At 36.1% G+C, this 20,216-nt stretch overlaps 1 protein-coding gene across 1 annotated transcript in view; it reads right to left on the bottom strand.

Annotated features, from left to right (window-relative positions):
* Positions 1-18,711, bottom strand: part of FTO (fat mass and obesity associated) — a 192,126-nt gene extending 173,415 nt beyond the window's left edge. Inside the window, exons 1-3 of the mRNA XM_008950364.1 lie at positions 18,700-18,711; positions 17,433-18,093; positions 8,948-9,091 (exon numbers count right to left, since the gene is read on the bottom strand). Of these exons, the coding sequence (XP_008948612.1) occupies positions 8,948-9,091; positions 17,433-18,093; positions 18,700-18,711 (817 nt within the window). The remainder of the gene's footprint in view (positions 1-8,947; positions 9,092-17,432; positions 18,094-18,699) is intronic.
* Between the last annotated feature and the right edge of the window lie 1,505 nt (positions 18,712-20,216).

Consider the following 20,216-nt stretch of genomic DNA (forward strand, 5'->3'; position numbering starts at 1 on the left):
CCAACTTTAACAAGATATTCAGTAAACTCTATCAAAAATTTCTGTAAAAATCACTCCTTGTTTACAGTTTTGTAGATTAGGAGAAAGAGACTGAGAACAATATACAGAAATAGGTGACCTGAAGTGTCACCAAGCAAAAAACCATTATAGACAAGACGAGAACAGTATAATAGAGACCTACAAGATGATAGTTAATTCAGAGTCTATATTTTCAACAACATCTGTTCTTTTAGGTAATTTAGCTCCAGTCTTCTCGATACAGGATGATGAGAAATAATCAAGCTCTATACTTCCATCCGACAAATATAATTCCTCCTCTTGAAGAGATCAATATTTGCACATCTGAAACCTGATATCCCAAACCCCTACTAATTTGTGAAAATGTTCTGACCATCAATAACAAAACTATCAGACTGAAAAGAACTGTGTGTGACGTTTAATGATAATCTCTTTATTACTGAAAAAAAGATGTGCTCTAAAATATTTACCTTGTAACTGAGAAAAGTCTAATGAGTAAGAATTCAGAAAAATGACTGAATTTATCATAGTTGTAAGAATGGCGACTTTTTTTTTTTTAATTTAAGCAACTATTAACAAAGTTCATACCCAAGACATCAGAAAAAAAACTCAGAAAAACAATTTATATAAGGAATAGGCAGATAAATGTAATGGAAAAGGACAAAATTCCCCATGGAGAAAGTTCAGATGCAAGGTTAATTTTTTATCTGCATGAGGTTTGCAGGTAGGTGAAGTTGAAAACTTGAAAAAATCCTCCAAAACAAAAAAGAACACAGGAAAAAGTCATTTCCTACATAAACGTGTGAGGGTTAAATTGTAGAGAGCCAAGGCTTGCAAGGGTCACAGAACAATATCATGTCTGGACATGGCTATATTTAAAAATCACAGTCACTTTCAAGAATTGCAATAGAAAATAAAAATAAAGACTTCTACCACCTCATTCTTTGTGGTGTGTTTTATGTAGTAAACACAGCATTACAAGTATTACATTTTGATTTGCACCTTTATTCAAATCCTTGGTAAATCTTTCATTGTAGAGCTCCCCCTTGAAATTGCTTTCAACTGTCTCTAATCCTTTATGACTCTTAGAAAGAAGCCTGTAATTTTAATTTAAGAGTTTATAATTCACCTAAAACCGTAATTGTACAAAACCAGTTGATGCTTCATGGATTGTATGTCTCAAAGGATATTTGAAAAATACATTTTAGGTCTTAAAAGATTACAGTGAAGATTTTATTTTCTTTTTCTCCTAAAAATATATTAATTGAAATTAAAGGCATTTTTTGTTAAGTTGGCCATTGTCCATTTGGCAGCCAAAGCTTTTATTCAGATACAGAACTCTACATCCAGATTACTATTCTGGTTATAGAGCCAGACCAAAACTGTTAACTTCTTTGGACCCCCATGTCAGAACTACCAGAGTGCTCTCGTGGTTTTAGGTACAATACAATATCTAGAGAGTTAACATCAGTTTTACAGGACTGAACACTCAGCAGTGAGGTTTGAAAAACCCAAACACAGCCTTCCAGCATGATATATCACATAAAATACATAAAAGCAGGAATATACATATTGGTCCTGCTTTGGAAAACCATATGCAGGCAAGTTATTTGTCAGATCTGACATGGTGGTGAGGTAAGAGCCAACACGGCGCCTTTTCTGCCACCAAAAAGTGGGCCTTTATCTGGCCACAAAGTCTGAACAACCATGGCACAGACATCTCATTTCTCTATCTGTTACAAAACCAAAACCCTACAAAACTTATGTGAACTGCGTAATGCATGTGAGAAGTGACTTTTTATTTTAAATCACCATTAACACCAGCTTAGCAATGTATTTAGTGGTTTCAAGAGCTGTCACACAATCCCTTTCCTTCTTAAAACAACCTTTCTTCCATATGGATGCTTATGAGATGCATATGCCAATTTGCTAACTGCTAGGTAAGAAAGAAGTTTTGCGAGCTGGACTACAATTTTCTGCCTCCACAACTGTTCTTCTCCCAAAGCTTCCCCATGTCTACACAAATTGGCCTGTTTGTACAGGCTATTTTTCTTAAGTTCAGTCAGGCTTTTTCACTTGTTTATCCATTTTAAAACACAACAAACTATCCAAATTTAAAATAGTAATTCTAGAAAAGAATCAAGAAAAAAATAATGAAGACCAATACATGTTAGAGTGTTATCCTGACCAAAGAGAATTTTCTCAGTCAAAGCCTAATCGCATTAAAGCTGTTCATACTTGTCTGTAGTAACAGGATCCCACTGTGGCACCAGGCACTGTGCAAGTGTGGATGATTACTCACACATCAGGCAGGATAATGCCTAAATCAGTTTCCCTAAACTGCTGACAATAGTGTAAAGGGTTTGTTTGCATTCAAAGGAACACAATTTGGTAACTGACACTTGGTGCTTGAATGATGGAAAAAAAATTTCAGTCCGAGATGAAGCACCTAGGAGACTACTTCCTCCATGCATGCATGAGGCAAAATCTATATTTCTTCTAACTGGATGGGTTTATTCTTTTATTTGTACTGCTTTCTGCCTGCCCCTTCCCCATGAATTATCTCCCACCGTATGACCAGATCCCATTACAGGGCTGCTATAGCTGAGGCAAAATTTATTAAAAGAAATTTATCTCATGGATGATTGTGTACAGGTGACCAAAGCCACCTTGAAAACAAAGTTATCAACCTGAAGTTTGTTTAAATAATTTGGAGGTCAGATTTTGACTTTACAGATGAAGTACTAGTAAGTCATAAGAATATTTAGCAGACGAATCAATTAGTTGCAAATGCATGCAATTATTTGACACACAATTTCCAGCTACAGAAGCTTCAGGTAACACACCTTTGTAAGACAGTTATGAAATGGAGGTTTTATTTAATACAGAACTCTGCTCTACACATCTGCAGAAAAAAAAAAAAAAAAAAACAACACAACAAAACACACCAACAAAAAACACACCAAACCACAAAAACCGAACCACCACAAAGTCACCTCAACTACTCAGTGCCTTACCACATTTGTCCATGCAAGACTTCTGGAAAGTTGGTAACTGGCAGAGAAAAACATGAGGGCAAGGTGAGGTTAAGGGACTTGACAAAGACTGCATGGAAATTCTGAGAGAGAAGCAGGCTTAGAGCTCTTACAACTAATGCTATTGTTTTAATACCTGACCATCCTTTACTACCAGATTCAGACTGGAATTATTCCATGTGTACTCCCTTATCAGACAAGCTTCTCAGTGATTTTCCTGCTATTTGCAGACAGCAGATACATTTGGAATTTGGATGCTACATGCTTATTTTAAATTGGGGGAGCAAGCTCATGTCATCAATCTTTTTGTCCCTCCCTTGTCTTCTGCCATCCTGTTCTTTCCTCAAACACATGCCTGTCAGCACAGAATCCCAGCACACAGTCCTTCCCACTGCTCAGAAATACTGCCAGTTCCTCTCTTTTCTCTCGAATCCTGCTCTGTCCACACCTCAGTGTATGTTTCTTCTTGCTGAATTACTTGGGAATCACCAGCAGAAATGCTGAAAGCGCTGTGCTTTGTACATATACTTAACTATTTCCACTACTTAACTAATTACCAAAGCACTGCTGAGGTGAGGAGCTGTCCTGGTTTGAGAGAAACAACAGCTATAAATCCATGTCACTGCAGACTATAAAGACAACACAAATACAAAGTAGAAAGAAAGCAAATGAACTCTTAGGCAACCCTTATTGAAAGAAGAGACTAGACATTCTACTTCTAGGGAAAGTACCTCCCAGGAAAACAAACCACAATGGAAAATACTCTCAGAATTCATAACAGGGGGTTGTATCATCTTTTATACAGTCTTTCAAGAGTTCTTCCAGAACTTTTTAGACAGTTGTTTTCTTGTCATCATTTCATGACACAGATAACAGGTGCAGTGTGGGATTTAAAGCACTGGCAAAAGCTTTGATATTCTAAACACTACAAATATCTACAAACAAAAAGTGAAATGGACTTGTGCTATTAGTTTTCTTAACTACCATAAACAAAGAGTTTTCTTTTTAACCATATTACAGTGCAATTTGCAAAAGCACTACAATGCTCTTCCACCAATTTCCAATTCTATTTGTATTTCCTGCTTCAACAGGAGAAAATCTAACCAACCTGATTTTACTGCACGCATGTCAGCAAAAAACACCAGAAAGGTATGTGACCTTCCCCAGAAATTATATGTCAAAGGAATACCACTTTTACAACAGAAAGCTAGAGGGATGATCTCTACCTAATTAAGAAAACGTTTTAGTTTTTAAACAAGTGTGCACAAAGGAAACAGAATTAATTTAAAGGCTGAACTAAAAAAAAAAAGTCTGGGATTTGCCAAACTTCATGATCAAAGTTTGGTCACAACAAATACATTTCTGGGGTTCAAAGTCTTAATAATCAAGGAATATACCATTTGGATTAAATGTGTGCTCAAGGAAAAAAAAGGCTTAAAAAAGCCAACACATTCAAGATGCTAGAGAGCAAAGAGGGTTCAAGTTATTTTGTGGAAATAAAAACAGATTAAATATCTAGAAATAGTTTAATGAGCCATTATATACATGTGGAAGTGTTTCCATTAAATACTTATCTTTAACCACAATCCAACCTCTGCAATGTGTGCACCCTAGTTCTGGCTGGTTATGAAAATAATTTTTTGATGCTTCTTGAACTATGGTTTGCTGAGGCTGGGGAGTGGTATAAGAATCCAAGTTCATCTTCATGCTGTTTTAAAACCCTAACCTTCAAGAAAGAGCTTGATCTATGGGAAACAGCTGCAGAAAAGTAAATCTCCCTTTAAAAAAGTCCAGAATGTACTTTTGTTAAGTAGGTTTTGAAGTCATGGTAGAAAAATTAGTGAAAATTGTAAATCTGCTTGCAAACCTGGTCATGTCTAACTCAGAGATTAGGAGAAAGATTCCGATTTAATAAGAAGACCATGACAATCCTAGTTAAGCATGCTCTAGGACAGAGCAGATGGGGCCTCCGCTCACCTCCACGCGTTCTCGATTTATTGCATGCACCCAAAACGTTTCATATTAGACACCCCTTGGCTGTGTACCTGAGACAGCAGGGTTCAGTATGCACTTCCTCTGCAGACCAATATATTACTCTAAATTGAGCTAAAGTGTTTCCACCTCATGAGTGATATAAAATTCAGATTTGAGTTTTTAGGCAGCAGATTTGCAGTCATCCACCAGATTTTTTTTATTAGGAAAAATAAGCCTTAAAAATAATAATTAAAAAAAAAAATCTGTCTTGCTGAAAGTAATTTTGAAGCTTGTTCAGTTTGGTTTAAAGCAAGTAAAGTTATTGTAACAGACCACTTGAAGAATTGATTTGATCACCTCACATTTAGTACTAACATACATTTAAATTATGGCTTATTATTTCATCTGATGAGGACTGCTGAGTAATGGAGGTGTAAATTTATATTTTAAGACACCATTTTACTAAAATTCTACCCAGAATAACAGAAAACATTTTACAGAGACAATGACGAGAGTAATGTAAAAATTATAAAAGGTCTACTAGAAATGCTAAAACCTACCCCTAATCTTTTTGTTACTTTGATAAAGCCATTGATCAAGATTTACAAGTTACTGCAACTGCACATTACTATTAGAAAAATCAAGGTAACACATTTTCTTATCTAAGATTTTTGTGAACAGTATTAGAAAATAGTTGGGGTATTACAGGTACAAGAACTGATAGGACTTTGTCAGATGCTGGAAGCACAAACAAGCCCAAATCACAAAAACCAGACACTGCAAACATAGGCCTGGTGCCAGGGCAGTCACAGGGGCTGGGTGAAGATTCGGTGGTCTGGGTACTAGATGCCTGGATAAGGAACATGGTGGAATGCAGCGGAGGCTGCTTGCCCCATCTTCTCACCTATCTCACAACGGCAGTGGTCTGCTCCCTGCAAATGCAGATGCAGGTGGAGATAAGGGAGTTTCATGCTGATTACACGGAACAATTGTCTACCCACAGCCCCATCCCCACACTTTACACACCAATAACAGAAAAAAGGTATAAGTGTCATCCCTTTTTGGACCCAGTTTGTGGGACGAGAATTCGGCACCAAGTCGTAGGGACTGACTGACGGGTTTGTCCGCCTCGCCCCTCCCCAGCAGGGACGCCTTTGGGTAAGAGTTGCGGCCTGGCTCTGCCGAGTGATTTTCCCCGGGAGATTATTATTATTATTGTAATTGCAATTGCATTTTTAGAGCTATATAGCTATTCTGCAGCTTAGTGTTATTTATCACCGGCAATCACAAAGAACCTGTATGTGGGGTGTCACGAACCCGTGCTATTCGTGAATCCGACGGCTTCTGTTGAATGCAGCCAGACCTACAGCACCAGGCTGTTCGTGCATCTGGTGTCGGATCTATAGCCACGGCCGTAAGTGGAACCTATTGAGAGACAAGTTCAGCCGCCCCTAGTCCCTCTAATATCTGAGGACCGGCTAGAAAGCAAGGGGATTGGTCTCTTACCAAATTTGTCTCTCCCTTACCCACACCTACCCCCTTCCCTTCACACGACAGACTTGTCCTTGTAATTATAAACAACATACTGAATTTGACATTTCAGTGTTTTATGGCATTCACATAAAGCAATAAGTACTACACCATTTCAGCAAGTAAAACAGACCTACAGAGTTACTAAGGTTTTTGCCAAAACTGGATGAAAAACCTAATAAAAGGGTGAGTTTAAGAATACTCAGAGTATATAAAGTATTTTTTTTAAGAGTAATTGAGGAAAAAACCCAAAGGCTATGGAAATGCAAAAGAGATAATCAGACATCTTATGATCTGGTAACTACAGTCTACTACAAGTAACTACTTATCAGCTACAATCTACAGCATTTTACAATACAAATACCTAAGCCAGACCCCTTCTCTTATTAACTGCCTTCTGAACCTGTTGCCCAGCAAAGCCGGACAGTTTCCAGTCAGGAAGGTTTAGATACGAAGTTTAAATCTCAAATTGCTATTGCAAAAAACAAAAATGGATTAAAAATTCCCTTTCTAGGAACGTTTAGTTGCCATTTAAACTTCACTTCCCTATAAGAAATGTCTCCATTTCCCTCCTGGCTGTTATTCTATATCCTCACAAATACAGAAAAGAGAGGCACAACCACACCACTGTGCCAAAGGATCTCACACGATGAACACTTGATCTGTTCACGTCTGAACCTACTTAAGAGCATAGACAAAATAGACAGTGTAAAGGATTTGATGAGGAATGGTATATGCTTTTTAAGCTTGCGTACAAATGTATTGCTTGTAAGTAAATTGTTTCCATATTTGTTGGAAGATAAAAGTGAAAGGTAAAGTGAAAAGACTGTTCAGCCCAACAAGTTGGCAGTGTGACAGGTCACTAGGGACGTTTCATAGAGTCTGCCTCCCGAGTCACAAACACAAACTGGGAACGCTGCAAATGCTCTCACTCTTTGAGGATGATGTCTGTCGAGCCAAGTCACTAAACAGGAGGCAAACATTGTCAGAAGTGTTGTTCATGCTTTGAGTTGTGTGATTTATAACTAAATTTCTTTAAACAACAATAACCAAGAGAAACACAAACAAGACAAAGCAACAGACTGTGTCAACAAACCTTAGCCACAGTTATCGCTTTGTTTCTTTCAATGGAAAAACCTTAGTGTGTGAGCTCAGCTGCTCAAGTAAATTAACTCAGTTTTCTTTTTTGTATCCTCCACACCTGAGACATCGAGACTCTCTTGGAATAGAACAGCTCTGTTCATTACAATCTTAGTCTAATCCCACTACTAGAAAATAGCGTGTTTGAATATACACACAGACAAATACAGCAGGAGAAGCTTCATGTCTAAAACTAGTGACCAATAGAACAACTACAGATAGGCATAATGGTTGAAATTTCAAGAACCAGGGAACCAGAAAACTTTAGGACTGCTACAGTGTCTCCATTTAAAGGGGCAGGGCAGGACCCCACAGAGCAGAATTTGTGCTCCCCCTCCCTATCCCTTAGGTTTCCCTAGAGGAGAGATAAACAAGGGAAGTCAGAAGTAAGAGAGACTTTGCACTGATTAGAAGTTAATAAAAATAAAGTATTGTTTATCAGGGAACAGAAAGCAAGAAAGGAGGTAGATAGATATATAGAGAGAGATACACATATATATATACATACACATACAAAGATGGGAGGAAAAGAAAGTAAACACAAGCTATACAAAACTCAATCTCGGTTGGTGCAGGATTGCTGGGAACCACGTGGATGGAGGCCCCGCTGTGCTCTCCCCCAAGGGGCTGGAGCACCCACTTCCTGACTCTTTCATAGAGTGTGGAAGAGGAAGGGAGAGGGAAAAATCACTTCCCCCTGGGACCCTCCAGGTCCTGGCTGTCACCTGTCCTGCCCCCCAAGCCTCAAACCACAACATACAGTCGCAGCTCATACAATACTTACCAATTCTATAAGCCAAAGGAATTTTTTTTGTTGAATACAACAGATGCAGATGTTCACAGTTACTCAGTATACCTCATTAAAAACAGAAAACGGAATCAACATCTACAAAAACCAGAATGGGACAGATACTGCTCAACTTCTCACAAGATCTGAGGAAATCGTGCTTATGGCCTGAAGCCCAAGAGGGTCTAGGAATTCAGCCTGCACAACAGAGAGAAACGGCTCAGAAAGAATACTTCCTTTCTTAGCTGTGAAGTCAGAAAAACATCAGGAAAAAAGTAGTTCCCCAAAATACACTGGAAATGGGCAGGATAGAAGGATTTTATTATACACTCTAGCCAGATTGAATGTGTTTCTAAATGAGGAAAGTCCCAACTGAAAGGAAGATATGACAACTGATATTAAAATAAATGTAATCTTCTCTATTTTCAACAGAAAGTTCACCTTCTTAGCCCTTAAAAATTACCAAGCATCAAGTAGCAGTCTCCTTGGTGAAGTGGTATTGCTAATCCAGGTGTCTCTATGTCCCATGCCACCTTCAAGCCTACGTGCCAAACAGCTGGGTCTCTTCCCTTCAGCTTTTCTTCATTACTTTCTTCCATGGCTGGACCTTAAAAGAGATGGAGGGAAAAACACCACAGAGACATCAGACAAAGTGAGAAGAATGACATACAAAATCTGATTTAACAATACAGACTTAATGATATCCTACACTGGTAAAACCTTAATAGGCTTAAACTTTCTATAATCTTTATTTGGTATAATCACCCTCTCCAAATTCAAGAGCATCTAATAGGGGAGGTGAAAAAAAAAAAAAAAGTCAAAAGAGCCATGAGATCAAGAAATTTTGCAACCAACTTCCAACTTTACTAAGATGAAAACTTCATGTTAACTACAATGAAAACACAAACGAGGCAAAGTTTGTAATGTACTTGAGTTTTTCTGAAGTTCAAGTACATGTAACAGGAGTTTCAGTTACTCTTCACTCTTAATTTGTTTTTTAAGTCACTAAAACTGTAAGTGTAAAAAAAATGCAGCAACACTGATATATGTGTATATATATACATATATATAAAAAAAAAATAGATAACTTCTGATGAAAGTTATTTCTTTCTTCAAACTTTCTTAAAGTTGAGCTGAAAGAACTTCAGCTCAAACTGCCAAAGCATTTTATGAACAATTTCATTTGTTTACGTATTTGCAATTTCACCAAATCATAAACGTAAGCAGAGCAAGGTGAAATAAAGGACACAAACCACAACCTAGACCAAAGTTGAATGAATCCTGGAATCACATCCGGCTTTCCTTCCTCAAAATTATTAGTCAAACACGCCAGACAATATGTGTAAGAGCCAACAAAGCTTCAATACATTTGTCACAACATTTTTCTCATCATTAAGCAACATGAATGTCTTGAGCTTGGGGAAAAAATAATCCACTGCACAGAAATAGTATTTACAGCTTAATCCCTCAGAACTATTTTCATAAGCATACTTCGTTGCAGTATAAATTGAACGATACAGTCAGCATTTATAACAAGGTATTTGGTAGCTATAGTATAACAGTTTTATAGCTAAAGTAACAGAGCATTTTGACAGAGGGAGGATAGAGTTTTAATAAGCAGTTGGCACAGAACAGCAGCGAACAGTCAGAAATCATCAGCCATGTAGCATGGCTAATGATTGCTTCTAAGTGAGTAACTGCGTGCTTCCCACTCTCCATCTCAAATACGCCTTCATGTGAAATTTTTTAGAACTTTTGTCTACATTTAGTTCTAGAATAAAAATACTAAAGATTTTTAACTCTTACTATAATGTACACAGGTAAAAAGTGACCTTGAACTCACAACTTTCAAAATGTTTATGTCATTCATCTCACAGGGTTCCTGCAATGTTTGCTTAGTTCAGAGCAGCCTTTAATAATGAATAAATTGTCTTAATTTGCCATGTCAATTTGATACTGCCTAAATTCAGGAAGCAGGGAGCCAAAAACCTTTTAAAAAGCCTATCTCAAGTTCTTACTTAAAACTCCTACTGTAAATTGAGTCCCTGTACTCCCTCCCTTCACTGCTGCAGCTCTCATCCAGCTGAAGCTTTGGCTCAGGAGCAGCTCTGGGCTTTTCTATCAAGGAGCACACAAATGAGAAAACAAGAGCTAGCAAACACTCAGAAAAATCAATACTAAAGTCTTCAAGGGGCTTTCATATTTTCTGCCCTGTTCAGATAAATTGTAACTTAATTTAAGAAAAATGTTTTCTGAAAACTGCAAATAGGATGGCTTTCAAGGCATTTTTAATGCAATACATCATGGATATTATAAAAAGAGGTAACCTTTCTGGGTTAACTCTCTCTGTTATGCTGCTTTCCCATTCACTTTGGCAGCAGCACTGTGCACAATATGGCACCAATAAAATATAGAACTACAATCAGAGACAGCAATTTCAATCAAAGTTTCCTGGGGTCTCCTCATAAATCCAGCACCTTTGGAATGTGCTCGTTAAAATGACTTATTTTTTGCAGTTTGATAAATTTTTTATTGCTTAAGTACAGAGTTCAAATGTAGCTCACAGTCTCCTTTTCTCTATATTCTCAATTATAGCACCTTATAATTATCAGCAGCAATTGAAACTGATTGCTCCTACCATGTTATTTTGGTAACAAATGGAAGCAAGCTGCTACTAGCTTTTAAATGCAAGCTCTTCTGAAAGTGAGAGCAAGAAAAAAAAAAAAAAAAAGACCCCTTAACATCTGTGGTTATCTTTAGGTAGCACTGACAAACTTTTACATAAAAAGAAGTAGTTATTAAATTCTCTATCACACCTCAAGCATGACTGAATGCTGTGCATTCTCTGATATAATTACAGTTCTCATTTATGTGAAAACGTTTGGATGCATCTAAACCATAAGTATTTGAGAGCTAATCACATGGACCTTCCACATACACAGCACTTTAAGAACATGTATTTATTTTGAAGCAGACCATACAGAAATGGCCAAATGTAGCAGTGTTGAACATAATAAAACTATCTGCAAATCTGAATTCTGTTCATTAAGGATTCATAGAATTTAGTCTGCAAGAAATCTACACATTTGCATCCCAAACGAGAAATGATGAAACCAGATAACAAGTTCACCACAACACAACAATACCTCATCAAACCTGTAATTAAAGTAGAACCATGAAAGAGAGAATGTAGCTACAGAAAACTGACCACAACATTATGCTTCTAACTCGACAGCTCAAATTTCAGAGATGTTCCAGCTCTAAGACCCGATCTTATCAGGTCTAGGTCATGGTTAGGTTCAGAACAACATGAAACTTGTTTTCCTGGATCTAGTCTGGTTATTGTTCCACAGCACAGAAAGTAAAAGTAGCCTGGAAAAACTTCTTCACTATTCAGCACTAAAATCTTCAAGAAGAGTTTGAGATTTCTTTTGACACTGTGAAACATGAAAGTTCTCTCTTTCATTGTACAAAGTCAAATTGCAATGTCAAACTAGATCCTAAACGTAATCCTAAATCAAATGTGATTTCTTAGACAACAAAACCATTGCCAACTCACTGCTAAGAACAGGAGGACTATAAACATCTATTTTGTCATTAAATCCAGCTGACCAGTGTTATATAGATACAGAAAAAATGATTATTTTTTTTATATAGATTGATTTTTCCAGAATTTAAAATAATTTGGGCATGTGTTCAGCAATTAATTAACTGTATCATTATTACTGTCTCCCACAGCAGTTTATATATGTTATATGCAAGAAGTGAACAAAACAGAGCATGGTTTGCTTTTCAGCAGCTGGTGGGAAAGGATGAGCATTGACCTACAGTTATTTCTTCTACCTTGTTACTGAAAAGCCATAGCATAAGCTAAGGTTAATCAAACTGTACTAACATTTTGACTTTCACTTGCACCAGACATTCACAAAAACAAAAACTGGAAGATCTGTCAACGTTGTTTTTAGCAATTCATAGTTAGAACACTGTGTCCAAATATAACAAGAACAGCATTAAAACAAGAACAAGGAGTATTTTGTCATCCCTTAATTCTTGAAGGAGATACTAATTTGATCAAATCAGTGAGAGCACAGTTAAAAACCCCATAACTCTCAAGAGTTAATTCAAAAGAAGATTTCTTTTCAGAAAACATGGATTCAATTCTATTATTATAAAGAGTACTTGGACACTAAATATTTGTGATTCTCCAAGAATAGAATTCCAACTGGCCAGAACCTACAAGCTACAGATATGACCATTTCACTCACATTTTCATTTTCTACAAAACATTTCTCTTCTTTCAACAAACAATATTTGTACTGCATTATTGACATTAGAAACAACTTAATATAAATGTTCTTATCCTGTACAAACATCTACTCCATGACTTTTATCTGCTAAGCATCACATAAAGAGGATTATTGGTCAACTACAAATTCAGATTGACTGCCATTCCAAAAAACTTTCGTAGTTTCATATTTTCTTAACCTAGTGAGGAAACACACCTGTAGTGAAACTCAATCATTATTCTTCACAATTACTGTAGAAACGAAATAACTATCATGAGGATACTGCTAGAGTAGTGCTCCTAACATCAGTGTTAAAAAACACAATCACAGCACTTTACAGAAGAAACAAGCATTGCAAGTTCCTTCAAGATCAGTCATTACTGCAACTAACTCTCTAAGTTTGTTAAACCTTTCACCATCACCTTGTCAGTGAACAGAGCCACTTGTTTAGTGCTTCAGAAGATTTACACAGAAAGCAGGCCTTACAGCAAGAAAACAAACAAGATACTCTAAAGAATCTAGAGAAAACTACTTATCAAGCCCTAAACACAGTTTTTTGGAAATCCAAGTAAGAGGAGGATGGACACTTTCAGTGACCACATTTATTTCCATCTCCTTTGAGCCAGTAACTGAAACGAGTCTCCACTTCAAAGAGCGTCTTTCGAACCAACTAGTGTTCTGCTAAGCAATAAAACTTCCTACAAAACTTCTGAAGACCTTAGGGAAAACTGCTCATTAGGAAATTTTCATGGATAAAACCCAGTTTTTGCAAATGCCCTTATACCACCACTATTTAGATTGCAATTCCCTTTTATAAATAGAGCAGGAAATAAAAATGGGTTATTAGATGACTACATTAAAATCCTGAACAAGTTTTTACTTTAGTGCTCTCATGTGATAGGATATTTGTAAGCTAATGTGTAATTAAAAATCATAAATTGGTCAAAATTTGCAATTCCTGTTCCATGGCAAATTCTGAAAAGTAAATGAATTCTGAACAGTGTTAGTGGCAGTATAATTGAACACACGTGCTGTAATGCATTCAGTTCTGCATATGCACCATGACAACCACTCATGCACTTCTACGCAGTATACACATTAAAGGGAAATTTCCAAATTATTGTGAGGGCCTGTTCTTATCACTTGACAACCTACTTTTAATCTAGTGTAATATAAAAAAATTTACTTTAATGTAAATAAAAGCAAGTACTCTTCATATGAACACTAAAGAAAAAGTCTATCTTATTTTGTTGTTAAAAATGTACCTCACTGGAAGTTGCTTTGAACCAGTTTGAGACTGGAAACAAACAAAAAAAAGAACACTGATACTAATTAGACTATCACCTTGTTCCAATATCTTTATGTTAGTTCACAAATTTCTCTCCTGGCATAATAAAAACTAATTCTACTCCAATTAATACTGATCAAAGTTTCAGATATTAAATTTTCATTATGGCATCAAACACCAAAGAAGAGAACAAGAGAATAGTCATTTCAATTACAGTAGTATCTGTTTTAATACTATTTAATAAAATAAGTAGGTACCAAACAAATAAAAATATAAAAATGCAAATTCAAGTAAAAAGAAAACCATATAACCCAAGTTGTGCACCTCTAAATAGTCCAGAAAATGGTTGCTGTAACAGAGCAAGACTGCTTGACTCCAAGGGCTCCTGCCGTCCAAAATCTGGAATCCCATGGGTTCTGTCTTTGTGGCAGGATAGACTGGCACTAGTCATGAAATTCTCAAAGTCTCAGCTTGCTCAGGCTGTGGGGCTCCCACAGATCTTCAGCGTGTATGGGATCACAGACATCAGTCAGAATTTGAGGAATAGAGAACTGACCAAAAAAATGTACCAAATCCAGGAAAAAAAGAGAACCAAGCTAGTTTTAACAAAAATCAACATGCTTAATGTGCATCTCAATTTCTTACACAAGCAGTGTTTTCTCCCAGAAAATAATTAATCCATCTAATTGACATCTTCTAAGGAAAAACTGTTCCATCAAAAAAATTTCTGACCACCCTAACTCTTTTTATTAGATACTCTGGAACGGTTCTGTGATCACTGTAGTCTTTATACACTACGGTGAGAATTCAGTAATAACTCAATACTGAATGAACTAACAGTAAGTTCTCAAAAGATACTGGCATAAAAAGTAAATATGTTGATGAAAAATGGGAAGAGGAGTCAAGATACGATTCTACAAAGATTTAACAACCATCTTCAAAAGTATATGGAGTTTCCTTAAGCTTCACAGTTATGGAGAGGTTGGTAAGAGATATGGTAAATATTGAGAGTCATTGTGAACTGCAGAAACCACCAACACATTGAAGTGATATGGAATTAGAAAGACCGATGCTACAAGCACTTATAATTTATAACCAGCAGCATTTGAAAGCTATAAACAGGAAATCAGAAGAGCAAACCAATCTTTTTATTTATCTAAATCAAGCAGATAAATTACTGTTGGATGAGCTGGGTAGAAGACTCCAACATACACAAGAATTTACTGTCACTGTAATTATAATACCATATTCATAAGCTACAAACAGTTTAAATTTCCTCCACTTTATGAATAAGAAGGCCAACTATAGATATGGCTTCACTTCAGGGATATACACTGACAACCACAAGCTGAACACCGACAGATGTCAGAGAATTATTTCCACATAAAGTTATAGTACGGGACATTTACTCAAGGTGCTCACAGCCATGCTAGGCACCTTAAGCTTCTGCTGACATTAATGAAACCAACTTCAGCCACGCTCAAGAGCTGTCAAGTGGAACTCAACATTGTTCAAATTTAGATCTGACTTCATAAAAAATTTTCTTTCCCCCAAAAAGCATCTTTTACACTACCTAAGTTTTTAATAACACCACCTCCTGACAAAGAGATTTCCCCCTAATATATAAACAAACACTGATTTCATCAAAACCTTTTAGAAGCGCTGCCAAAATACAAACATTTTAAGTCATATTTTTTTTATTTGTTTTTAAAGTAAATGATAGAATGATCAATTTATTCACTGGAAAGCTCCTAGCTTTTTAAAGTTTTCATGTTCATTTTTAAGTCCTTCAGGAGAAAGACAATTTAACTCTAAGCGCCTTCACAAAAAAATCTTCTATGTGGCAAAAGCATTAAATATGTACATATATCAAAATATTCTTTAGTCAAGTACATAAATATTTCTTTCTACCCTTCTAAATCAAATATTGCATAGAATTTGCAGTAGTTTTAAAACGACATAAATGTTACCTATCTTGCTTGCTGAACTTAAGAACTAAAGTGCACCACAAGCAAGCTTTTGGTAAACTAAAAAGTTTAAGTATATTACAATAAATTCTCACACACATTAGTATTACTTCAAGTTCATGTTTACGTTACTTTAATGTAAAATGTTACTGAAAAATTATTTATCTATAGTACAATTAATAAAAAAAATAAATTACTGGACATAAAATATCAATGTCTTTGGCAAGGAGGACAGAAAAAAAGTCCATGAAGAAAACGACACTTCTGCTGGTCAGGGAATCTATTCTGTTTGCCAAGCCAGCTGATATTTTATGTCCAGGAAAATGTAAATATGATGATTTCAGCTGAACACTAAGCAACAGTGAGACCCACAGCTCCAAATCTAAGAATAAAACTAGTAAGAGAATGCACATGTAAGTATAAACTGTAATTTTTACATCACGGTCTTTAGCCAAAACCTATCAAATTCAATGTGGATTCGTCCTATGTTTTGAAGCAGTGAGCAAAGGAGGAAGAACCAAAAATCATTTGTGAATTACAAAACTTATCAGAGCATCTGCAAATTCAGATAAGTGTCTAAACTCTCATCTTCTGTTTGCAAAACTGGAAGCCATGAAAAAAAAAAAAACAAGGCTTTGTTCAAATATTGTTAGGGAAAAAAAATAAACAAAAATTCTCATGTCTGCTCTTAAATAAAGATAAATATGGGAAAGGTACTTTAAAGCAAATACAAAATATTTAATGACTCTTCAACTATGCTTTTTTTCCCTGTAATATTGCATGTAAGTGTTTTTTAAATAACTGAGAGCCTGCAAAGCCTGACAGACAACAGGTCTTTTAACAGAAAACTTCCAGCCTTCCTACCTACAGAAACACTGGCAAGTCCTCCACAAAACATGCATTAGCAGGACAGCATGTCTAGACAAAATATATATACTTCCAAGTAAATACAGTAATACTTTTATACAAAACCAACCTAAAAGGATCTTTCCAAAGAAAGAAACAAGTCTGCATATGATAAATAACACAATAAAGAAGGTGATCCCAACTACAATTATACATTTTACAGGACAGAAAATATGGACATGCTTTAACCTGAAATAGGTATTTGACAGATTTTGATTTCCTGGCTCCTAGTCAGGAAGTTAATCATACTAATTTTTCAATCTACTTAGAGAACAACTGATAGGCCAGCTGCAGTAAACAAGGGTATATTTTGTACAGGTTTTAGTAGAAATAAAGATAGGGCTTATATACAAAAAGAACCACAAAGTACTCAGAAGCACGTGACAAATCTAGACTAGCATGCAGGTGTGCTTATACATGTACACACAAGGAAACATGAAAGAGCTTCAGGGATTTTAAGATATTTATATCATTAGTCAACACATACCTCCCATCACTCACCTTCACAGCTGTAACTGTACACAGCAACTGTTGACCTTTCAACCAGATTCTCATCATGGTGCCAGCTCACTGCCATGTTCCCCATTCCAAAATAAGGTTCTTGCTTCAAGCACAACATTTGTAGTGGATCCATATAATTTAATAAAGTCACATTGTATGATGTTCTGTTCTCTAGACTTATGTATTCATCCTCTGGTACGCTACAACTGCTTGGATCCTTTGAAACAGACTCTTTCTCCATAAGAGAAGTAGCAAAATTTTGCTCCCTATCTATTACAGTAGTATCTTTAATTCCTTTGGCCTCAAGGAAATTTTGTCCTTGTAATGCCTTGACTGCTTCAATATGCAAGTACTCATTAAGTCTGATTAATGCTTTACAAGCATCATGTATTTGAGGACTGCAATATTTTATATCATAACCTTCAGTAGGCCAAGGAACTGTAAATAATCTTGTGTTTAAGTACTTGTAAGTGCATCCCGGGTTTCCAATTAATATACGAGACACTGGGGTAAGAAAATCTTTTCCTTTGATCCTTACAAGATCTTGAAAGAAACAATCATGTTTTCGTAAGGTCAGAAAGCTTTCTTGTACTATTTGATGGAGCTCGTCAGGTATTGTATCAGATTTTCTGAAAATCAGCTTGGAATATTTGGTCTTCCACTAAAGGAGAGAGAGAAAAGGGAAAAAAAACCCGCTAAATTGGCAAGTTATCAGATGACTCTAGAATATGGTGAAGAAACAGATGTCAGTATTCGTTACTTTATTTTCATATTCCAATATATTGCATAAACTGTGGGCAGTACCAGTGGCCTATAACCCAAGGGTATCACCAGGGCAAATTTCTAAATAAATAAATCTGAGGATTCTGGCAGAAATCAATAGAACATATAAGTTCCCTTGATGAATCTATTGATAATGCTACCTTTAAGTACACAAAGAATAGAATACGGAGCAGTAACAAAGCAACTCCTCTTTTTGCCATGGTTGAAAAGACCATTCTGTCTCATTCTGATGTACAGAATTCTAAAGGGCTATATGATAAACTGAAATAGTTTTATATAATAACAGTTTTTAGGGCAAAAATAACAAAATGACAATGCAAAATTTCCAAAGAGGCCAACATTCTGCTGCACAGCACCTCTGTCTTCAAACTAGTCCTTAACATACTGGTCCTTTCTATTTTCACATTCTTTAATGCATACCATTAAGATCTCCTATTTTATATAAAAGTTCCCCTTTCAGATAAAAGAAAATTTCTAAACTTACTTGCTTCCCCATCTCCCCACCTGTAATGACGCTTTTTCCTCATATCCTCTTCTGACCACACCAGCTCTGGTATCAGCTGGAGTTCAGAACCCAGCAGTGCACAGAGGCAACAACTGCCAGCAAGGTATCAAGCTGCTGATCAGCAGTGTCTTGCTTTGTATGCAAAATACTGCTTCTCACTCCAGGAAAGGCTGGGATAATTTTATTTTGTTAATCTGGTTTTCTAAGGAAATATCACATAATCACAGCTTTTATTGGTTGCCTGTAAATCTGCTTTAACTACTGCTGAGACTGTTTGGCAAACTGGACAAAGGCTAGAGAATAAGTTCATAAACAGACTCAGTTCCTATGAATTTCATTTAAACTTACAGATAAATAACAGAAATATATGCAAATGACTGCCCTTAGCAAGGGAAAGGTGTCATTTGAGCTTATCAGTTAGTACATGTGAAGCTCCGAACAACTCACTACATCTATTTTGTTTTGTTCAAAAGTCACTAGTCTGGGCAAAAGGTAGGTGCTGATAGGGCTGAGGGGGAAAAAAAACCAACTGAAATCTGAAGGCATCAGGCAATGGGGCAACATAGCCCACTGGATGCACAAAACTCATCTTTCAAAACTTTTACTAATGTAAACAGGTTACGTTCAAAGTGCTTTTAAATAACAAATTAAAAAACATAAAAGCATCACATTGACCTATGATCTATCTGTGGGCTCCTTCTCACACAACTCAAAACCGCTTTACTAGTATTATCTACTTCCAAGTCAGGTTTGAACCTGCGTTTTGGGAAATTAATTTTGAAATCCAGATAAGATGCCTGTAGGAAAAATAAAACAAAACAAAACCCCCACAAACCAGGCAGAGTGTCAGTATGCACTTTTTCTACTGCATGAGAGCAATTAAGACTTTTGCATTATAACATGTTGTCATCTTACAACACTGAAGAGGTGGTTTTATAGGATCATTTGTTCCTACTAAAAAGAGAATATAAAAAAAAATCTTTTAAAAAACAGTGATTACGCATTATCAGTCTTAGTTATCAATAAAGATTGCCACCGTCTCTTGTGCATTTTTACAGAGAAACTATGTCACTTTCTTTACATATTTTTACAGTTGCCAAAACTTAGCTTTCTAGAAAGAGGAAAGAAAAAACATAAGTGTACTTTTCTGTTGTCAGATAATTTCTGACAACAATATTTACGTACTTCACGTTAAATAGTAAACCTTGAAAACAGCCACAGGTTTTTGTTTGAAGGTCTCTCTACAACCCCCAGCACACAACACCGGATCCTAGCTTTCTTTAAAAGAACTAAATGTAAACTTCATAAATCTAATTCGCCTGAGCTTGCCAAAAGCCTGAAACAATTCCTTTAGAGATCCCAAACTGACCCCTTTGCTGCACTCAGTGCTTTGTATCTACAGCCTTTGAACAGTACAGTGAAAAAATCCTTATAAAGAATATAAAGGTATATAAAGAATGCTACTGAATATATAAAGACTATATATTTTATATATA

Source organism: Merops nubicus, unplaced genomic scaffold, assembly GCF_000691845.1.
Source record: "Merops nubicus isolate BGI_N331 unplaced genomic scaffold, ASM69184v1 scaffold14162, whole genome shotgun sequence".
NCBI lineage: Eukaryota > Metazoa > Chordata > Aves > Coraciiformes > Meropidae > Merops > Merops nubicus.